This window comes from Biomphalaria glabrata, chromosome 14 (assembly GCF_947242115.1).
Source record: "Biomphalaria glabrata chromosome 14, xgBioGlab47.1, whole genome shotgun sequence".
NCBI classification, from domain to species: Eukaryota; Metazoa; Mollusca; class Gastropoda; family Planorbidae; genus Biomphalaria; species Biomphalaria glabrata.
The window spans coordinates 6,343,301-6,360,629 of NC_074724.1; the positions used below are offsets into that span (position 1 = coordinate 6,343,301).

The 17,329-nt window shown below is 34.5% G+C and overlaps 2 protein-coding genes across 22 annotated transcripts in view; one reads left to right on the forward strand and one right to left on the reverse strand.

The window, feature by feature from the left end:
• The window catches only part of LOC129922870 (uncharacterized), a 47,031-nt gene that overhangs the window by 16,056 nt on the left and 13,646 nt on the right, over window positions 1–17,329 (forward strand). For 2 of the 12 annotated variants that reach the window (XR_008774821.1, XM_056010805.1), the window contains exon 1: window positions 13,122–13,306. The exons of 4 other annotated variants lie outside the window; for them this stretch is intronic. The gene's annotated coding sequence lies outside the window, so the exon portion shown is untranslated. Of the gene's footprint in view, window positions 1–6,677; window positions 6,984–8,925; window positions 8,991–13,113; window positions 13,307–17,329 lie in introns of those variants that run through there. 6 more of the 12 variants (XM_056010799.1, XM_056010803.1, XM_056010806.1 and 3 more) reach the window with 6 other exon arrangements.
• Window positions 1–17,329, reverse strand: part of LOC106058223 (uncharacterized) — a 29,878-nt gene that overhangs the window by 12,063 nt on the left and 486 nt on the right. The window contains exons 2-10 of one of the 10 annotated variants that reach the window (XM_056010779.1): window positions 16,813–17,160; window positions 11,806–11,921; window positions 11,509–11,686; window positions 9,408–9,464; window positions 8,753–9,067; window positions 7,271–7,360; window positions 6,877–6,951; window positions 3,929–3,974; window positions 679–707 (exon numbers count right to left, since the gene is read on the reverse strand). In XM_056010779.1, coding sequence (XP_055866754.1) covers window positions 679–707; window positions 3,929–3,974; window positions 6,877–6,951; window positions 7,271–7,360; window positions 8,753–9,067; window positions 9,408–9,464; window positions 11,509–11,686; window positions 11,806–11,921; window positions 16,813–17,160 — 1,254 coding nt within the window. The other 9 variants (XM_056010783.1, XM_056010787.1, XM_056010789.1 and 6 more) reach the window with 9 other exon arrangements.

Here is a 17,329-nt window from a genome sequence, read left to right on the forward strand (position 1 = left end):
AAATGCTGTAATGCACATTGATATTATATTTTACATAATTTAAATACAGAATAGAAATTTAAAACGATTAAGCTTTAAGAAAATTAAATATTTCACAGCTGTATCGAAATAGACTATAGACATAATTGTTGTTGTCACCCCTCACCCTTTTTTCTATGCTTTCCCCCTGTACAACACATTAATATTTTCTTAATCAAAATCACCCCATCCCCTCCCCCTATTCCTGTAATACTATCAATGGTTTTATAAACAAACTGGGGGGGGGGGGAAGGGAGATGGGACGATATGGAAATGATTGTCACCTTAAACGCACGCTTAGGACTAGGTTCCCGGTCATTTCATCTTTGGTCATTACATCCCCGGTCACTTCATCTCATGTGGGCCCTAACTGGGCAATGAGCCCCTTTGCGCCATTGTTGTTATGGCCACAGGCTGTCGTGGGCCCGGTCGTGGGCCCGGGTTCATTGAACCCCTTCGCGCCATGGATGCTACGCCACTGATGTAATAGACACCGAGTAAACAAATACATTTATTAATCAACTAGGTTACGTACTGTCACTTTGCTATAGAATCTCTTTATTTAACTAAACAACCAATCCCAAATTCTCTAAATCGAAAATGAAAACCACAAAAGCAAAACAATAACACAAACATGATTTTGAGAAAGTAAAATGTCACCTTCAAACTCTATATCAATAGATGTTTTCCTGAAGAAAAAAAAATTATAACAAAACCGACTTGCATTATTGTGTAATGTAATATAAAAATACTAAGTTTCTTTCTGTAAGCTATGAATGACCTAATTTTTTTTTAAATTTACAAATACTACTAGTATTTTTTTTTAACCTTTCGGACCTATCCATATGACTGATAATGTAAAGGTCATTGTTTCTGTGGCCCAGGGAAAACGAGAGTGTCATGTGGCCAGCACAACGACCAACCGCCATTTCCACAACCAATGCCAGGTACCCATTAGAGCTGGGTGAACTCAGAGGCGCCCTAAAAATCCCGATTTTAAAATCCTAGTCTTCACCAGGTTGCGAACCCGGGACCCCTCGGTTCGGAAAGCCAAGCGCTTTACCAATCAGTTACCGCGCCTCCAGTAGCACTAGGGGATTTACGTAATCCAGGCTGAAGATAACCGTTCAGTGACGTGGTGTAACTATACTGACTTAAAATGGCTGTTTCATAGTTTAGATCAGAGCATTGGGTCATTGTTAAAGTTTTTTTTGTTGTTTTTTTCATTTTATTTTCTAGACCTTCTGTCTATATCCTTTTAAAGTTCTTGTTGATGGTTTGTGCTCCACCTATCTGTCAAGTTCTCTACAAACGCTGCACATCACGACACAACCGACCTAGGAAGTATGCGATTTGGGATACAAATAACGTATTTCTTTAACACTGAAATCAACAGTTAATACTTTACAATTGGCAACAAGAAACTATGACTGTACGAATGCTTTATAGCAGTTAACCATACAGCAGTACGAATTTCTTCTGGTCTCACTCTTATCCAGGACTTTAACTGATTCACTCTGGACTTATGGTAAGGTCCGCCTTGCTGTGCCGAACTTCCCTGGACCGATTTGAATAGTACCACAATCGCTCTTTACATTCTACGTCTTGTCTCTCTAAATCACAGAAAACGCCAGTCATTTCTACATGATCTGATGACAATGTCGGAAGTGATATTCTTTTGAGTTCATGCAAGCACATCCTGTACAGCCGTCCCTGGATGCAGTTGACACTCAAAGCAACCTGGCTTGTGTCTGATGTGTCAGCAGTTAGTATACACACTGCTATCCTATACGAGTCACTACCACAGATATACCAATTTTACTACATGTCATGCTTTTTTATCATGTATCAGTAGTAAAGCAGAAATATCCATTTATCGCTGACTCTCAAATATTTATTAATATTACATAGATCTATTATTTTGTTTCTATTATGCTTCAGAAGTCAATCCTGAGGAAAACTCAGGAGCCGGCGACCATTTGGCAGTTTACAGCACAGCTACATCCTGGCACAGCTGTGTGAGTCTCTTCGCACTAAGGTACCGTGTTGAGAAATCTATTCTCTGATAACACGGACAAGGAAAGCGGCAGTTCGTTACAGAGTTTCCCTGTCTCCGTATCGGGGCCAACTCACCATGCGTTCCAGTTTCGTTTTGTGGTGTAGTGTTGTGCACTCGTAAAGGATGTGGTTAACCGTTTCAACGTCATCCTGGCAGTGTCTGCAGCGTGAATCGAAGTTTGGTTTAAATTTAACAAAATAGGCTCCGATTGGACAATGTCCCGTTCTGTACCTAGCGATTGTCACCTGGTCTTCCCTGTTCAACCGCCACCACTCGTCCAATTTTGAGAGCCCTTTTAGGTTTTGCCAGACCTCCCTACCCGTGGTACCGTTTTCCCAAATTTTTACGCCATTTTTCTCTCGTCCACTCGTCCACAATCGACGCGCCTGCTCAAATGTCTGTGGCTCGTCCACAGGGTCCAGTTTTGTACCGAGCTTGGCTAGTAAGTCAGCCTTCGTATCCTGGCAGACACAAACGATACAGTTTTGAATCAGCGGCATCGCAGGCCTGGCTTGCGATGCCGCTGATTCAAAACTGTATCGGCACTTGTCGTTTCTTTGGACGAGGACGGGGGGGGGGGGGGAAACAAGGTGTGGGCGACAAAGGCTAATGCCAGGCATTCATCTTTTTTTCTATGAGTTGAATCCATACTCGTTTCATGACTGAATGAGGCCATTTCTATGTTTCTAAAATTCAGGCAAGTTTTAAAGTTATATGTATTTTAATATCCTATACATTCTGTTAGCTACACTTCACAAAAATATATTAAGTGTCTTAATTTCTCTCATGTATGAATCAAAGTTTGATTGTTAAAATATTGATTACATAAAAAGGTATAACTCTTTTTCTGTTGTAATCGCTAATTTTAGAAGAAGGAAGGGAATTCTTTTATATTGAAGTTTGAGTGAGTGTGTCCTAGGTCAGTGGTCACCCGAAACAGACATATTTTACAAATTACAGAATTAAAATTGAGTCAAAGAGCCGTTAAATAAATATTCTTTGCTATAATTGATTTTATAGAATCAATTAGAATTAGAAGTAGAAACTCGAGCTTACCTTTACCAGAATGTCCTAGTTAAACTTATGGTACATTAAATAAAACCCACCATTTCGGTAATATAAAAAGTACAGTTAGTCTCTTATTCTTCAGTAATTCTCTCTTTCAGTCTTTTCTCTTCATTTAGTCTCTTTCTCTTCAGTTACTCTCTCTCTCTCTCTCTTCAGTTTGTCTCTCTCCCTCTCTCTCTTCAGTGAGTCTTTTTCTCTTCAGTGAGTCTCTTTCTCTTAAGTAAGTCTCTTTCTCTTTAGTTAATCTCGCGCGCTCTCTCTCTCTCTCTCTTCAGTGAGTCTCTCTCTCTTTAGTTAATCTCGCTCTCTCTCTCTCTCTCTCTCTCTTCAGTGAGTCTCTTTCTCTTTAGTTAATCTCGCTCTCTCTCTCTCTCTCTCTTCAGTGAGTCTCTTTCTCTTCAGTGAGTGTCTTTCTCTTCAGTTAGTCTCTTTCTCTTTAGTTAATCTCGCTCTCTCTCTCTTCAGTGAGTCTCTTTCTCTCTCTCTCTTCAGTTAGTCTCTATATCTTTAGTTACTCTATTTCTTTTCAGTTACTCTCTTTCTCTTAAGTTAGTCTCTTTCTCTTTATTTTCGGTGGTCGATTAAGATTTTCTTTTCGCCTTCTACGTCTGTCCTCGACAGCAGATTTTCTTTAGCTCTCAAATGTGTATCTCGCGGACTTTTTGATTGACCTCCAGCTGTCTTGTTTATGCGGCTTTTTTTTTTATAACAATGAACATAAATAATCACTATGTTGATACAATGTTTAGTTAAATTGATGTACTAGAAAATAATCGAGTTTACCTTAATCTTCTGTAACTGATACCCTTTTCACAAAGTACAATATAATCTGTGAAAGAAAAAAAAAAAACGCATCATTTATGTCTGAGGATTTAAATAAAATAATTCGTATTGATAATATTGACAAAGCGATGCAAAAATGAGGTTTGCTTTGCTTTTATATGCAATGAGAAATCCTAAATATAGTGACAGAGGGAACAACAGGCATCTGTATAATAATAATAATAATAATAATCTTTATTATCCGTAAGGAAATTTGTCTTACAATTTGAGCATTACACCAAACAAAAAACATTATAACTATAAGAAACCAAAGTGTACATTCACACCAGACTCACTCATAATTTACATGTGACAAAGTTGATTACTTTATTTTAAAGTGTAAAAAATAAGTTATAGATCTAATGTGGAACGAAATCCAGAAGAGGCGTTGCCTATTTGTTGATTGCTGGAACTAATGTGGCATTGACAGACAAGTATCACATATTCTTTCAAGATTTATTAAATAGTTTTTATTATAATGCTATTGAGGTTTCAAAGTTACAGCTACTTTACATTATCATTATTTGACTAAACGGTTAGTAGATTCAAAGCAACGAATCAAATTAGCATTTTAAAATAATGTCATTTAACTGTTTTTTTAGCGGCCACCGAAAGGGGAATAGCCGCTATTAGTTTTGTGTGGTCTCTGTCTGTCCGGCCGTCCGGCCCGATTAGACCTCGTAAACTAATAAGCATATTAAAAATCAGACATCATGATATTTTAGACCTTTCAAGGTCTGATGCAACGGCTTTTTTTTATTTTTACATTTTCAAAATCAACTTTGAAGTAGTTTTTTTTCTTAAAAATACACCATTTTTACAACTATTAAGTAAGGAATGCGACTTCCAACCATTTTTTTTTACACATTTATGCAAACAGAGTTAAATTTTTGTCAATTTTGTGTTTCAAAATTGTATTGTAAATCAAAGTAATTTCTGTAATACTAACTACCTACATATATTAAAAAAAATGTTGTTGTTTTTTTTATCAAAGAGAAAAAAATCTATTTAGTATGCATATAAATGGAAGATAATTAAAAAGAATAATTTATAAGCAGTGTTTCATATTATGCAGTATTGTGGTGCCATGAACCGATATACACACGGCTAACGGGACAAGGTTTTGGTTTTTATTAACCCTTAAAACACGTATGGTAGTTTAGCCTCTAAACATCAGAATTGTAATTCCATTTTGTATGCACTCATTGTAAAACAGCTCAGCACTTTAAGGGTTAAGAGAAGAGTTATATTTATTGAGGTTTTGAAAGAGAGATTGGCCTTTTACAAATTAAGATCCATTAGATCCATTAGATAACCATCAATTAACATCAGTTAGGCCAGGTTCACTTTTTACTTCATCTTTACCTTTCACTTAGTCTTTTGGATCGTTGGGTGACCAAACAAGGTCTTTCAACTGTCTTTCTCTATTCCTTTCTTCCCTTTGCCTTTGTTAAAATTGTATTCATTGACAGGTCTAACCCTCTTATTTATCTTAGTCTTATATAATACAGACGTTACTTACGCGTCTTGCATATAGTCATGCATATTAACCAATGAATTAAATTCTGCCAAGTCACTGGTTTTCCTGGCTAGCTCAGGCAATCCCATTCCATGCTCTAATAGCGCTAGGGAAGAAGTAGCATTTCTACACATTTGTCCTATCAGATTGGACGAGGAATGTGCCTTTATCTTTTTGTCTTTCTGTGTATTTTATTAGATTTTGTTTTTGTATTTGAAGATTATGGTTCTGTGTTTTATGTATGATTGCTACTTTACTTTTGAATATTCTTTTCTGAAGGCTTTCTAAATTTATTGATTTAACTTAAGGTGTTACTCTAGTCAAATGTGAATATTCGTTTGTTATGAATCTCACTGCTCTATTTTGTGTCTGTTCCAGTTTCTTAATGCTTTCTTGAGTTGAATGGTACCAAACGGAGGATGCATATTCTATTATTGTCTTGTCTTCCCATCACTTTCTTTGTATTCCTCTTCATCTTATGCCTGGTACTGTTCCACAAGGAATGTTATTGCTAGCCCCGAGGACCTTGTGATCTAGCCATTTAGTTTGAGTTTACTTTTTTTTTTGACAGATGTTAGCATGTCATCGTGTGGTCCAATAGCTGTATTAATTATGTTTCTGCTCTATTCATTCATGATGCGTTTTTTTGTGATTCCTAAATGTAACTATATTTTCGTAACTCTCGGTTCATTTAATACATATAAATTATTATTATAGCTTTTATATAGCGCTACTTTCATGCTTATAGCATGCTCAGAGCGCTTTTGGTCCAATCTCATTTGTGGACCAGTGGGGGGAGGGGGTATCTAGGAGTTGGTTTCCCTTGTAGGAAGCCAAGCCAAGTTCAAGCGCACTTGGCCTCTCGACCACGCTAACAATGTAATAATTATAGCATTAATAAATCTCGGTATCCAGTGGTATAGTATTAGGTCGCTAGTCGAACTAATAATACAACAGTATCAGCAACACTTTCGACACAAGCACTCCACTTCTTTTTGTATTGATGGAGGTACAGTTGTAGTTGTTGATAGTGTGTTAATCAAAGTTTCTAATATTATTTCCAAAAATATTGAAACCTGCCTATATTTACCTATCATAGCGAACCACTTCGGGGGGGGGGGGTCGATTTTGAGTTTGTGTTTTCCATACAAACTGTCATTGTTACCTTGTTTTTTTTTCGCGCTTTATTGCGCTGGCCTTTTATCATAAGAGGCCACTTAAGTTTTAAGAACATTTATGTATACAATTTCTGTCTGGCCTTCATTCATTAAAAAAATATAACTCAGCATGATATAGATTCGTTTCTGAAGGCTGTGAATGTTTTGGAGAACAGTATGTTGTACGATTGCGCATACGTCTCGAGTGTTATTTACCACCTGCCACCTGTCACCTGATGTCTGATGTGTGTCTGTGACCAGGCAAAGTCGTACAAGTGTTGCTTTTTTTAAACTGGCCTCTGGGCCTTCTGCAATAGATCATTAAAGGTGTGTCACGTTGGTAAGGCACCTCTAATTTTCTACGAAATATGTATGTATGTATGTATGTATGTATGTATGTATGTATGTATGTATGTATGTGTGTATGTATGTATGTATGTATGTATGTACGTATGTGTGTATGTATGTACGTATGTGTGTGTGTTTATGTATGTATATTATATTAGTATTGCCAACAAATCATAATGATCAAATCATAAATACAAATGTGTCAACTTTAAACTGATGACGTAGTTCAGGCCTACCAGGTTTTTTAAAACAACTTATAAACGAATATAAAAAAAATACCTTTATATTTTCTCAATGCGTACGTTGTAAGTGAAGCTGACACCAATACTAAAGTTGATGAGACAATCAAAAGTAGCATAAAAGCTCTTGCTAAGAATAGATAGAAAAAAAATTATTGCATTGCAAGATAATTGAATTGACCAAGTAAAACCATAACTTTGAAAGAAAACAACATACGTATGAGTTTAGTTTTAAATGTACATGTAAGTGTGTATAATGTATATTAATATATGTATATATTTTATATAAAATTTTGCTTATTTAAAAAAATAAAGCAATTAAAAAAATACTTTTGAGACGAGTGGGCTCTTGTTTACGATGTTTACTTACTCAGAATAAACACTATAATGATTAGGCATATATATTACATATGTTACATTTAAAGAAGAAAACACACACACACACAAAACTTTACTACTTATAACTAGTTAACGAAAAAACATCATGTTTATGCTTTTTAAAATGTGTTCACTACATCTATATTTAAAGATCGGAGCGTCCAGTCTAGGTAATATATATATATATATATATACAGGGCCGGTCCTAACAATTGCGGGGCCCTATGCGAAACTAATTGCGCGGGGCCTAGTCTGGGTGGAAATAAGGATAATATGTGAAAATTAAGATTTTGTATTAGAAAAAAAATTCGATTTTGCATTTTTATTGATTCTTTACTAAGTACAAAATTGCGATCAAATTAACTTTAATTTACTAACCTTGCAACCTATGGCATAGTTATATCCCATTGACTATAAAAGTAAATAAGGTATTGGAACTTTCGGTTATCACGTCTTATTACTTGAAAACTGACGATTCCCTTTTTTTTATCGCACGTAGGATTGGCGTTTTTGGAAAATAAATGACAAACACAAATGACAATTTTGTCAATTTTTCAGGAGATTTTAATAAATGCAGGACATTTCCAGGAATTTTTCGTATATATTTTGCAATTTAATAATTACACATAGAATCATTATTTTGGCTTTTATATAGTGCTACTTTCATGCTTATAGCATGCTCAGAGCGCTTTGGTCCAATCTCATTTGTGTGTGGACCAGTGTGGGGGGGGGGAGGGTATCTAAGAATTGATTTTCCGTACTGCCTTTAGGCGCTCAGTAAACGCAACTCTGCCCGAGTCGGGTGTCGAACCTCGAGCCCCCTTCTAGGTAGCCAAGACAAGCCAAGTTCAAGCGCACTTGGCCTCTCGACCACGCTTCCCACCAATTAGCGCGGGGTCCATGAAAGCGAGGGGCCCACTGCGATCGCATAAGTTACAGTGGCTTAAGACCGGCCTTGTATATATATATATATATATATTGGTTTGTGGAGAACGTTATCATCATTATAATTTCTTTATTTATTTAGTTAATTTTAATGCATGGTTTACTATTGCGAAATGCAATTAGTGCTTTCAATGCGCACATTGTAAGACAAATTTCCTTATAGACAATAAAGATTTTTTTTTTTGTTATGTTGTCCTACCTCTACTTCTTTTATCGTTCTTAAAGCACACTATTTTAATAGTTCCATTCACATAGCAGTAGATAAAAACATTGTCCTCATCCGTTAGACACACAAAACTCCTTGGTGCACTTAAACTTGAAGTGTTTACACAGAGTGTGACATTTTGAAAACTTAAGTTTGAAACATTACATTCTTGAGATGTAAGGTTCCGTAACGGAAATGAAAGTGATTCATACAAATCTTTTGGCATAAAACTGTAAGTGGTAACACTTATTTCTTCTTCTATTTCATTACACAAAAACTGTTTCTCTATTGTTGTAGGCCTACTGAAATCTAGAAAATAATTTTCAAATGATATTAGGACTAACATTTATAAATAATTAAAAGCAATAGCGTAAAAAAGAATAAGGGCTGTAAAGAATAACATATTTTAACATCAAACATTTCATTTTTTAAATAATTGTAGATAGTCGATTTCCTATATTCATACATTTTTTTCAGAAATCCACTGATACCAAATATTAATTATCAAAATCAGAGTAATATAACAATACAGTAAAATATATTGATCTAAGCTAGCCTATATGACGTTAATGACGTTAATCCTACATACATATATACATTTATGCACATATATAATATATATATATATATTGATTTAAATAATACTTACTAGGTGAGAACATACTATTATTCATTGTTGTATATGCAGTAATTTGTTGCCCATCATCTGATAATTTAAAAGCAAGTGTATTAACTTTTTAAGAAACGATATAATCTATAATCTATAAACATGTAAAAATTAATGAAAAAAATTTTTTTATGGATATATAAGTGAAACAATTTGCAATTGTAAGTTAATTTAACATTTTGTGGCTAATTAAGCTGGCTTTTCATAATTCAGAGTCAATATCAGCTTTTAGCATATTTCATATTGTTTTTTTCTGTTCATTCACTCATTTAGGCTCTTCCCTCCTCCTGCACACACTTACAGCAAAATAAAATTTCCTTGGACCTAAAGTGGGGGGGGGGGGATGAGTGTCAAAATCGGCCCTGGCATGACCATACCATCTTGCCCACAAATCGATAGTGATGGGCAAAAGTTAACTATAAAGTTAGAAACTTTAAGTTTAACTAAAACAGTAATTAAGGCCACTGTTTAACTAGAAAAAAAAAGTTTAGTTAAAATCGTAGTTTAATTTAATTTTTTTAGTAACAAACTAAAAAGTTTAATTAAAATGTATACGACTTTTCAACATGTGGTCAGGGTTGAAACTCACATCCTTGGTCATGTGATATCAACTATTTAGTCAGTCTGCATTTGAAGAGGGTAAAGTAAGATACTGGTAGAAGTTATGGGAGTAAATATTTGCAATTGAAAAAAAACAGTATTATAAAATGTTAAACATTTTTGACAAAAAGCATCACTTTCTAAGTCATTCTTCAAGGTACAGTGAAGGAAGCACGAAAAAGGGTCGTCCAAAGAAAATCTGACTGGATAACATAAAAGAATGGACGATCTCACATTTTGATATCCTGCTCAGAACAGCTGCTGACCGAGAAAAGTGGAGGGATTTTGTCACGCGAACTGTCACAGTAACTCTACGTTTAAAATCAAGGGACGGATGATGATCTCCCAATTATTTGTCTACACCACAGTTTTTGTAAAATTGTGAAAACCAACACAATAATGTGTAATATAATTTACATTTGACTGGACATATTCGAGTTTAGTGTGTTAACAGTGGATCTCTAAATTACTGTATACAATACTACAAGTCCACCCTATTGTAATATCTGCCTGACTTTAGTTGGGGAACTTAAGGACGGTTGGTTGTTATATTGTCGACATGACACCCTACTTAACCGACCTTCACATCATCTTATAGATCGCAAGGTCTGAAAGGGTGAAAAAAAATGGGTTGTATGAATAATGCATATAACTTTCAAACAGCTATCTTAGGAAGACTTGAAATCATTTGTTCATTCATCTTTCTAAATGTTTCTGCCATAGTTGCACTTATCTTATACATGCCCAATCCATAGCGTGGACATTGTGTACAATTCACCTAGTTCAGCGGTTCTCAACCTTTTAAGCTCGGTGACCCCTTTCTACAACCCCCCACTCTTCCGCGACCCCCACCCACCCATACTTACACAGCAATAGAATTGACAAAAACAATCCATTTATCGACAGTCTTAGGCGACCCCTGGCAAATCGTCAATCGTCCACAAAGGGGGTCGCGAACCCCAGGTTGAGAACCCCTGACCTAGATCTATGATTTTAAAATGAGATTTTTGGGTAAAAAATTAGAATTGATCTCAATGTAGATAATAAGTGCGGTTCACAGTGAGAAAGCATAGATTTTGATCAAAAATATCGATTTTTAACAATTGTTTTGCTTTTAATTGTTTAAAATGTGTAGAATACGAATTGCCTATCAGAATAAGATGAAAAAAACCTGTAATGTATACATCAATTTTGTATTTTAAAAGCACATGTAAATATAAAATTTAGAAAAAAAATCAACATTTTGTAAATCATGTACGGGCTCAATCCGTGTAAATGATATCAATACAATGTTCTACTGTTCTAGTTACCATGTTGTACATGTCTCAATCTATGAATATACGAACAATAAATAAACTTCTTACTTCCTCTATTTGTTACTTTGTCTTGATATAAATAATCAGGCTTGTCCGAAGATTAGTGAGGAATACAGTTATCGTAATATACACACCACTAGAAGCCATTACATATAATGAAAAACAACCTGTAAATGTTTTGCTAGATCCAAACTGTATATCCGTATCATTTCCTGTTACATTTGGGTATATTGTAACCGTTATGTTGTACTCTGTTCCAACATCTACAGATTGTAAGTGTAGACTACACCTTGGTTTTCCATCTTTGTTGCCATAGCTTATATTTGTTTGTTCATAATGATCACTCTAAAAATAAACATAAACATGAGCATGAAATCAATGTATATATACAGATATTCGGAAAGAAAAGAAAAAAAAATGAGATAGAATTTAAGATATAAGAAACAAAAAGAAACAAAAATTACATTGTTAAGGGTAACGTAAAATGTACACTTGGAATTGTTAAACATTCCGACTGCCGTACAAACAAGGTTGAGCGTAGGGCTATATTGAGGGTCACATTCAACATTGCTTGGCCTCTCTGACGAGACAAAAAAAAAGTTAAGTGAAATTTATATAGAAAATACTTAACTTGCAAGTTGCTTTGCATGCTGAAGTGAAATGATAATGCAGTTTAATAGTTCTAGCAATGCTATCTTTTTATATCAACATTGTTCCCAAACTGCGTGTTACTATGATTCTATAAAATGTCAGTATAAAAATCAGCATACTTACGTATTGGGTTATTAGGATTCAATGAATGAATGAATGAATGAATGAATGAATCTATCTATCTATCTATCTATCTATCTATCTATCTATCTATCTATCTATCTATCTATCTATCTACGTTAGCAATTTTGACTCTTGTGAAGCATAGGTACGCAACAGCACGTCGCCATCGGACTTTGTTCTTGGCGATTCCACTCGGGTCCATGTTTATCCTGTATTTTTTCCTTCTAGTACACCTATCTTCTCTATTTCCGCTTTGGTCTTCCTGCCTATCACTTCCCCTGTGGGTTCCGGTCTAGGGCCTGTTGTTTTCGAGAATGTATGACCTATCCATCCGAGACACATCGTTTAAGAAGGCCTGAACACTGACCTCCGTCGTTACAACCTGTTGGCAGTTTAGACCAATAGCTCGTTACCACGTTGCAGATCTGAGCAATTGGTCTAAATTAACCACAGTTTGTGACGTTGCAGGCTAGTGTTCAGGCCTACATACTATAACGATTGGCCCCGATCCGACCCAAGTTGCGTTGTTTAACTACAAAACAAAACAAAACAAAAAAAAACATCGCTTCATCGATTGCACTTCTTCTCTGCCTGAGCCCGCCCTGTTCAGGCGCAAAGACGTTGCAAGTTGCAATATGAAATCATCTTTGATTACCTTAAGCCCTCAAGCGCTACCGCGTCAATCAGGCATATAGATTGTTTGTTTAAGTTGAACAAAATGTCGACTAGTCATCTCATATTTATGACGATGCCCAGATTCTCAAAGTGCGAACCTGCCAGTACAGTGTGGCTATAGCTAGGAGAATATGGAATGGAAAAAAGGAGAGAAACTAATGAGGGGTAGTAGTTTGGATACTATCGACAATACAACACACACATCTGTTACCTCGTTTTACACAGCAAGAAAATCCAACGGAAAGTTTTGTTATTTCATGAAGGTAGATTTTTTGGCTCAGCTGGCCAGTTTTAAATATAGCACGTCCAATCATAAATGGAATTTCCGTTTTTATATGTTATGTCACGGGTGAGGGTAAAAGTATTTTAGAGAAAACAATGTTGAGACATCATGATCATCGATCTGCACTTCCAATACAACCTATACAGCTCATACGTGTATACATATAGCTCAGTGATTCTAAAAGTTGTCTACGCGAACCTTGAGGGGTCTATGATAACATTCAAGGAATCCTTGTAAGTGATCAATGAATAAAATGAGTATAGAAAGGGGGTGCAAGATTTGGTTTGATAAATCTATATTTCTATCAAAAAAAAAATCAACAACAACAGTGAAATTGTCATATGCTAAATATAGTACAGTTATACATTTTTAATTCAAATAATAATGCAAGATAACTGCTTTAAATAATAATAATGAGGAATTCAAATTGCATCTTTAAAGAACAACAGGATATGTTTTTTTTTTTAATTTATCGCTACCTTCTTACTTAATGATTTCCCAGAGCGCTTTGGTTGTGTACCAGTGTGGGGGGGGGGAGGTGGTATCTAGGAGAATGTTTATTCGTGCTGCCTTTAGGTACTCAGTAAACACAACTCTGCCTGAGTCGGGTGTCGAACCTCTAGCCACTTCATAGGTAGCCAAGCCAAGCCAAGTTCAAGCGCACTTAGCCTCTCGACCACGCTGTTCTAGCTTCTAAATATAGATCTATATCCTAATATCTATTCAATATTATGAAATATTGGAAACATTTTTTTCTCTTTTCTTTTCTAATTTCTTACCTAGTGAAAAAATGTTTCAGCAACGTTGCCAATTTTCTGTAAAAAAAGTCACCTGGTCCTCACAAATTGAAAAGACTGAAGATTAATTAAACTTAACTAAATTGAAGCACATTTTTTAAATTTATCAGCACGGATCCTTTAATTCTCATCTCTACCCCTAAAAACGTGTATTTTGTTTATGTAATTCCATGTAATGCATATTACATTTTATTATTTTTGTTACGTTGAGATTCTAATTCCATTCATCAATAATAATAATAATAATAATAATAAAATAATCTTTATTATCCGTAAGGAAATTTGTCTTACAATTTGTGCATTACACCAAACAAAAAACATTATTTATAACTATAAGAAACCAAAGTGTACATTCACACCAGACTCACTCATAATTTACATGTGACAAAATTTATACCAGATTGTTCTTATTTAATGATTTGATTGCCAGGGGAACAAAAGAGTGTTTGTGTCTGTTTGTCTTTGCTACCGGTGTCTTGTATCTCTTTTGTGATGGTAAAATCACGAAATCCTGACACAAAGGGTGATTCTTTATTTCGAGGATCTTGTTAGCTTTTTTTATAGATGTTTGTCTCAAACAACTGCCCAAATGGGGTTTGTTTTTTGCCAATGATTTTGCCAGCGGCATTGAGGATTCTATTAAGTTTATTCCTATTTTTAATGCTCAGATTGCCATACCAGGCAGTGATATTGAAACTGAAAATATTGCAGATGTGAGCGTGATAAATACATTCTTTAATATACATTAAAATATTTTAAAAAATAGAAACAAAAGATAACTATACAATCTTCCATATATATAGACTCTACGTTAGCACCACCACGTTGGCTTGAGAAGCCATCACCAAGATACCCCATTCTTTCTCCGCCTTTCCAACTGGTCCAGGTAAATGAAAAGATTATAGGGTACTAGTCGACCGGCGGCGTAGCATACGCCGCTATTTTTGCATAGCCGGTCTTAGGCCACTGCAAGCCTCATAGGACTTGCGCTAATTCAAGGTGTATAAATTATTAAATTAAACAATTTTTTAACTTAAAACAGATTTCCCGCGCCCTCATGTCGATTTACAAGTAGGTCAACAATTCTCAAAAAAAGATTAAAACATTTAGTAATTCTTGCTATTGAACGGGATCTATGTAGGCAACAGAATTATTATGATATACTGTATGACTTGGTTATACGCAAGGCTCGTAAAGTAATTCTGTACATAGTAAAGAATGAATAAAATGAAAAGAAGAAGTTATTTTCTTATACAAACTCTTAACTTTCACTTATTGTTCTCTTCCCTACCCAAACTTGTCCCCTCGAAATCCGTTTCGAGTAGGGCCTCACAATGCCTTTTTATTTAGAGTTTGTAAAAAGTTTGTTTGTAAAATGTTTTACATGTTTCGGATGTTCCTTCAGAGTTGAAGATAGTTTACTTCCTAGTCCAAACCTCCCGCAGGACGACGGGGGTGGGAGCGGGCAGGGTTTGACAGTCCAGCGCGCAGCCATCCGTAGCGACGCATGAATACCCACGTGTTCTTCCTCCCCCTCTTGTTATTTCGTGGGGTGATTCACAGAAATAAGAGAGTGATCTTTCCTTTACTTTTTGTTTAAATTGTTGAGGGAAGAAGAGAATTATATATATAGATTTAGAATGCTAAAAGCATACTGTTGCGCTAAACAAAAACAATTGGTAAAATATTTCTAATCGCACAGATTTAATATTGTTAGTCCAGATCTATTACAAGTTTAATTACAAGACTGATCCAAACTAATTGATACACTTGATATAAGCTTTGTTTGATCCAAACTAATTGACACACTTGATATAAGCTTTGTTTGATCCAAACTAATTGACACACTTGATATAAGCTTTGTTTGATCCAAACTAATTGACACACTTGATATAAGCTTTGTTTGATCCAAACTAATTGATACACTTGATATAAGCTTTGTTTGTTTTTTAAAGTCTTTTTTTGTGTATTTTGCTTTTTTTCTCGTTCTTCTGAAACTGATCATATATTCGAGACATGCTCATTGACCAGAACATTTTAGAAGAAAATTATTCGTAATATAACTTACAAAAACAATTTTAAAGAACTATATATATATATTAATTTACATTAAAAAAAACTCGCAACCACATAATATCGATAATGAGAAAATTGAATACAATATACACTGAAATGGAGCGATTTTACCAAATTATTTGTCGCTCTTTTATTGCACTTAAAAACAAAATTACCTACTGGATTTGTGGTAAAAACAAAATAATTGTAATATGAGACAAATTGTGAATTGTTTTACATAAAATCAAACTGAACAGCCTATTTTTAATAATAAGACTTCTCAACCTTATATCTGTCATACTTTATAAGTACTACAATAACTAATAGATTAAAAACTGCTTTTCGCCGTTTCGGAACGTAAAATGAAGACAAAAAATAGCGTAATTTAAAAAAAAATGAATAAAACATTGAAAATAGATCTAAAGAAAGCGAGAAAAAGAAAAGCATTACATCTATTTTTGAAAAGTTTGAAAGTAAGACACACAAACTCCAGCAACTACACTCACACAAATGCATGATCTGATGTTAAAGACAATGCATACGTTTTAATCTCACAAAATGTAATAGACTTATGTAGCTTTTTGACCGAAATGTTTTGTTTTTATTCTTAAAACGCAGCTTATAAGGCTCTTGTAAACTGATATATAAATTTCAATATCCATTACCTCTATACTCTAAAAAAATTACAATACTCGCTCTCTACAATAGCAATATTATAGGATTTATGTTCATTGTGATATTGTGTTTGATGTTTGGTTTTGGATCTAGACTCGATTACTATATAGATATAATTGTCTCAAAAGTTTGCTTAAAATAATAAGAACTTCGTACATAATGCTACTAATACTTTTTGAAGGCATATTCAAAATGTAAAGATTCAAACTTACCGAATATTTTCAAGTTGCACGAATCAGTATACACAGCTTTAGAACTTAAAACGTTGCATTTAAAAGTCCATTTAGTAGCATGATTATTGGACACGTTACTAAATGTAACATTAGCAGAAAAGCTGTTGTAATGTTTTTGTAACAATTTCACACACATATTCCATTTACTTTCGCTATCAAAACTGTTGTATTCATCATAGCGATCAAAGTGTAATACTGTCTTTTCATGTACTCCATCATCTTTTGTAAGGATACAATAAGTGATATCTTTTGACCAATACGACAGTTCTAAAAATATATCACCTTTACCTCGTATTTCACCTATGCCACACCTTATTTTTATAGAAGCTGAAACGAAGTCAAATTAGTATTTAAAAGGTGTTTAATTTAAAATCTATCTATCTATCTATCTATCTATCTATCTATCTATCTATCTATCTATCTATCTATCTATCTATCTATCTATCTATCTATCTATCTATCTATCTATCAGATCTATCAGATCTATGTATCTAAC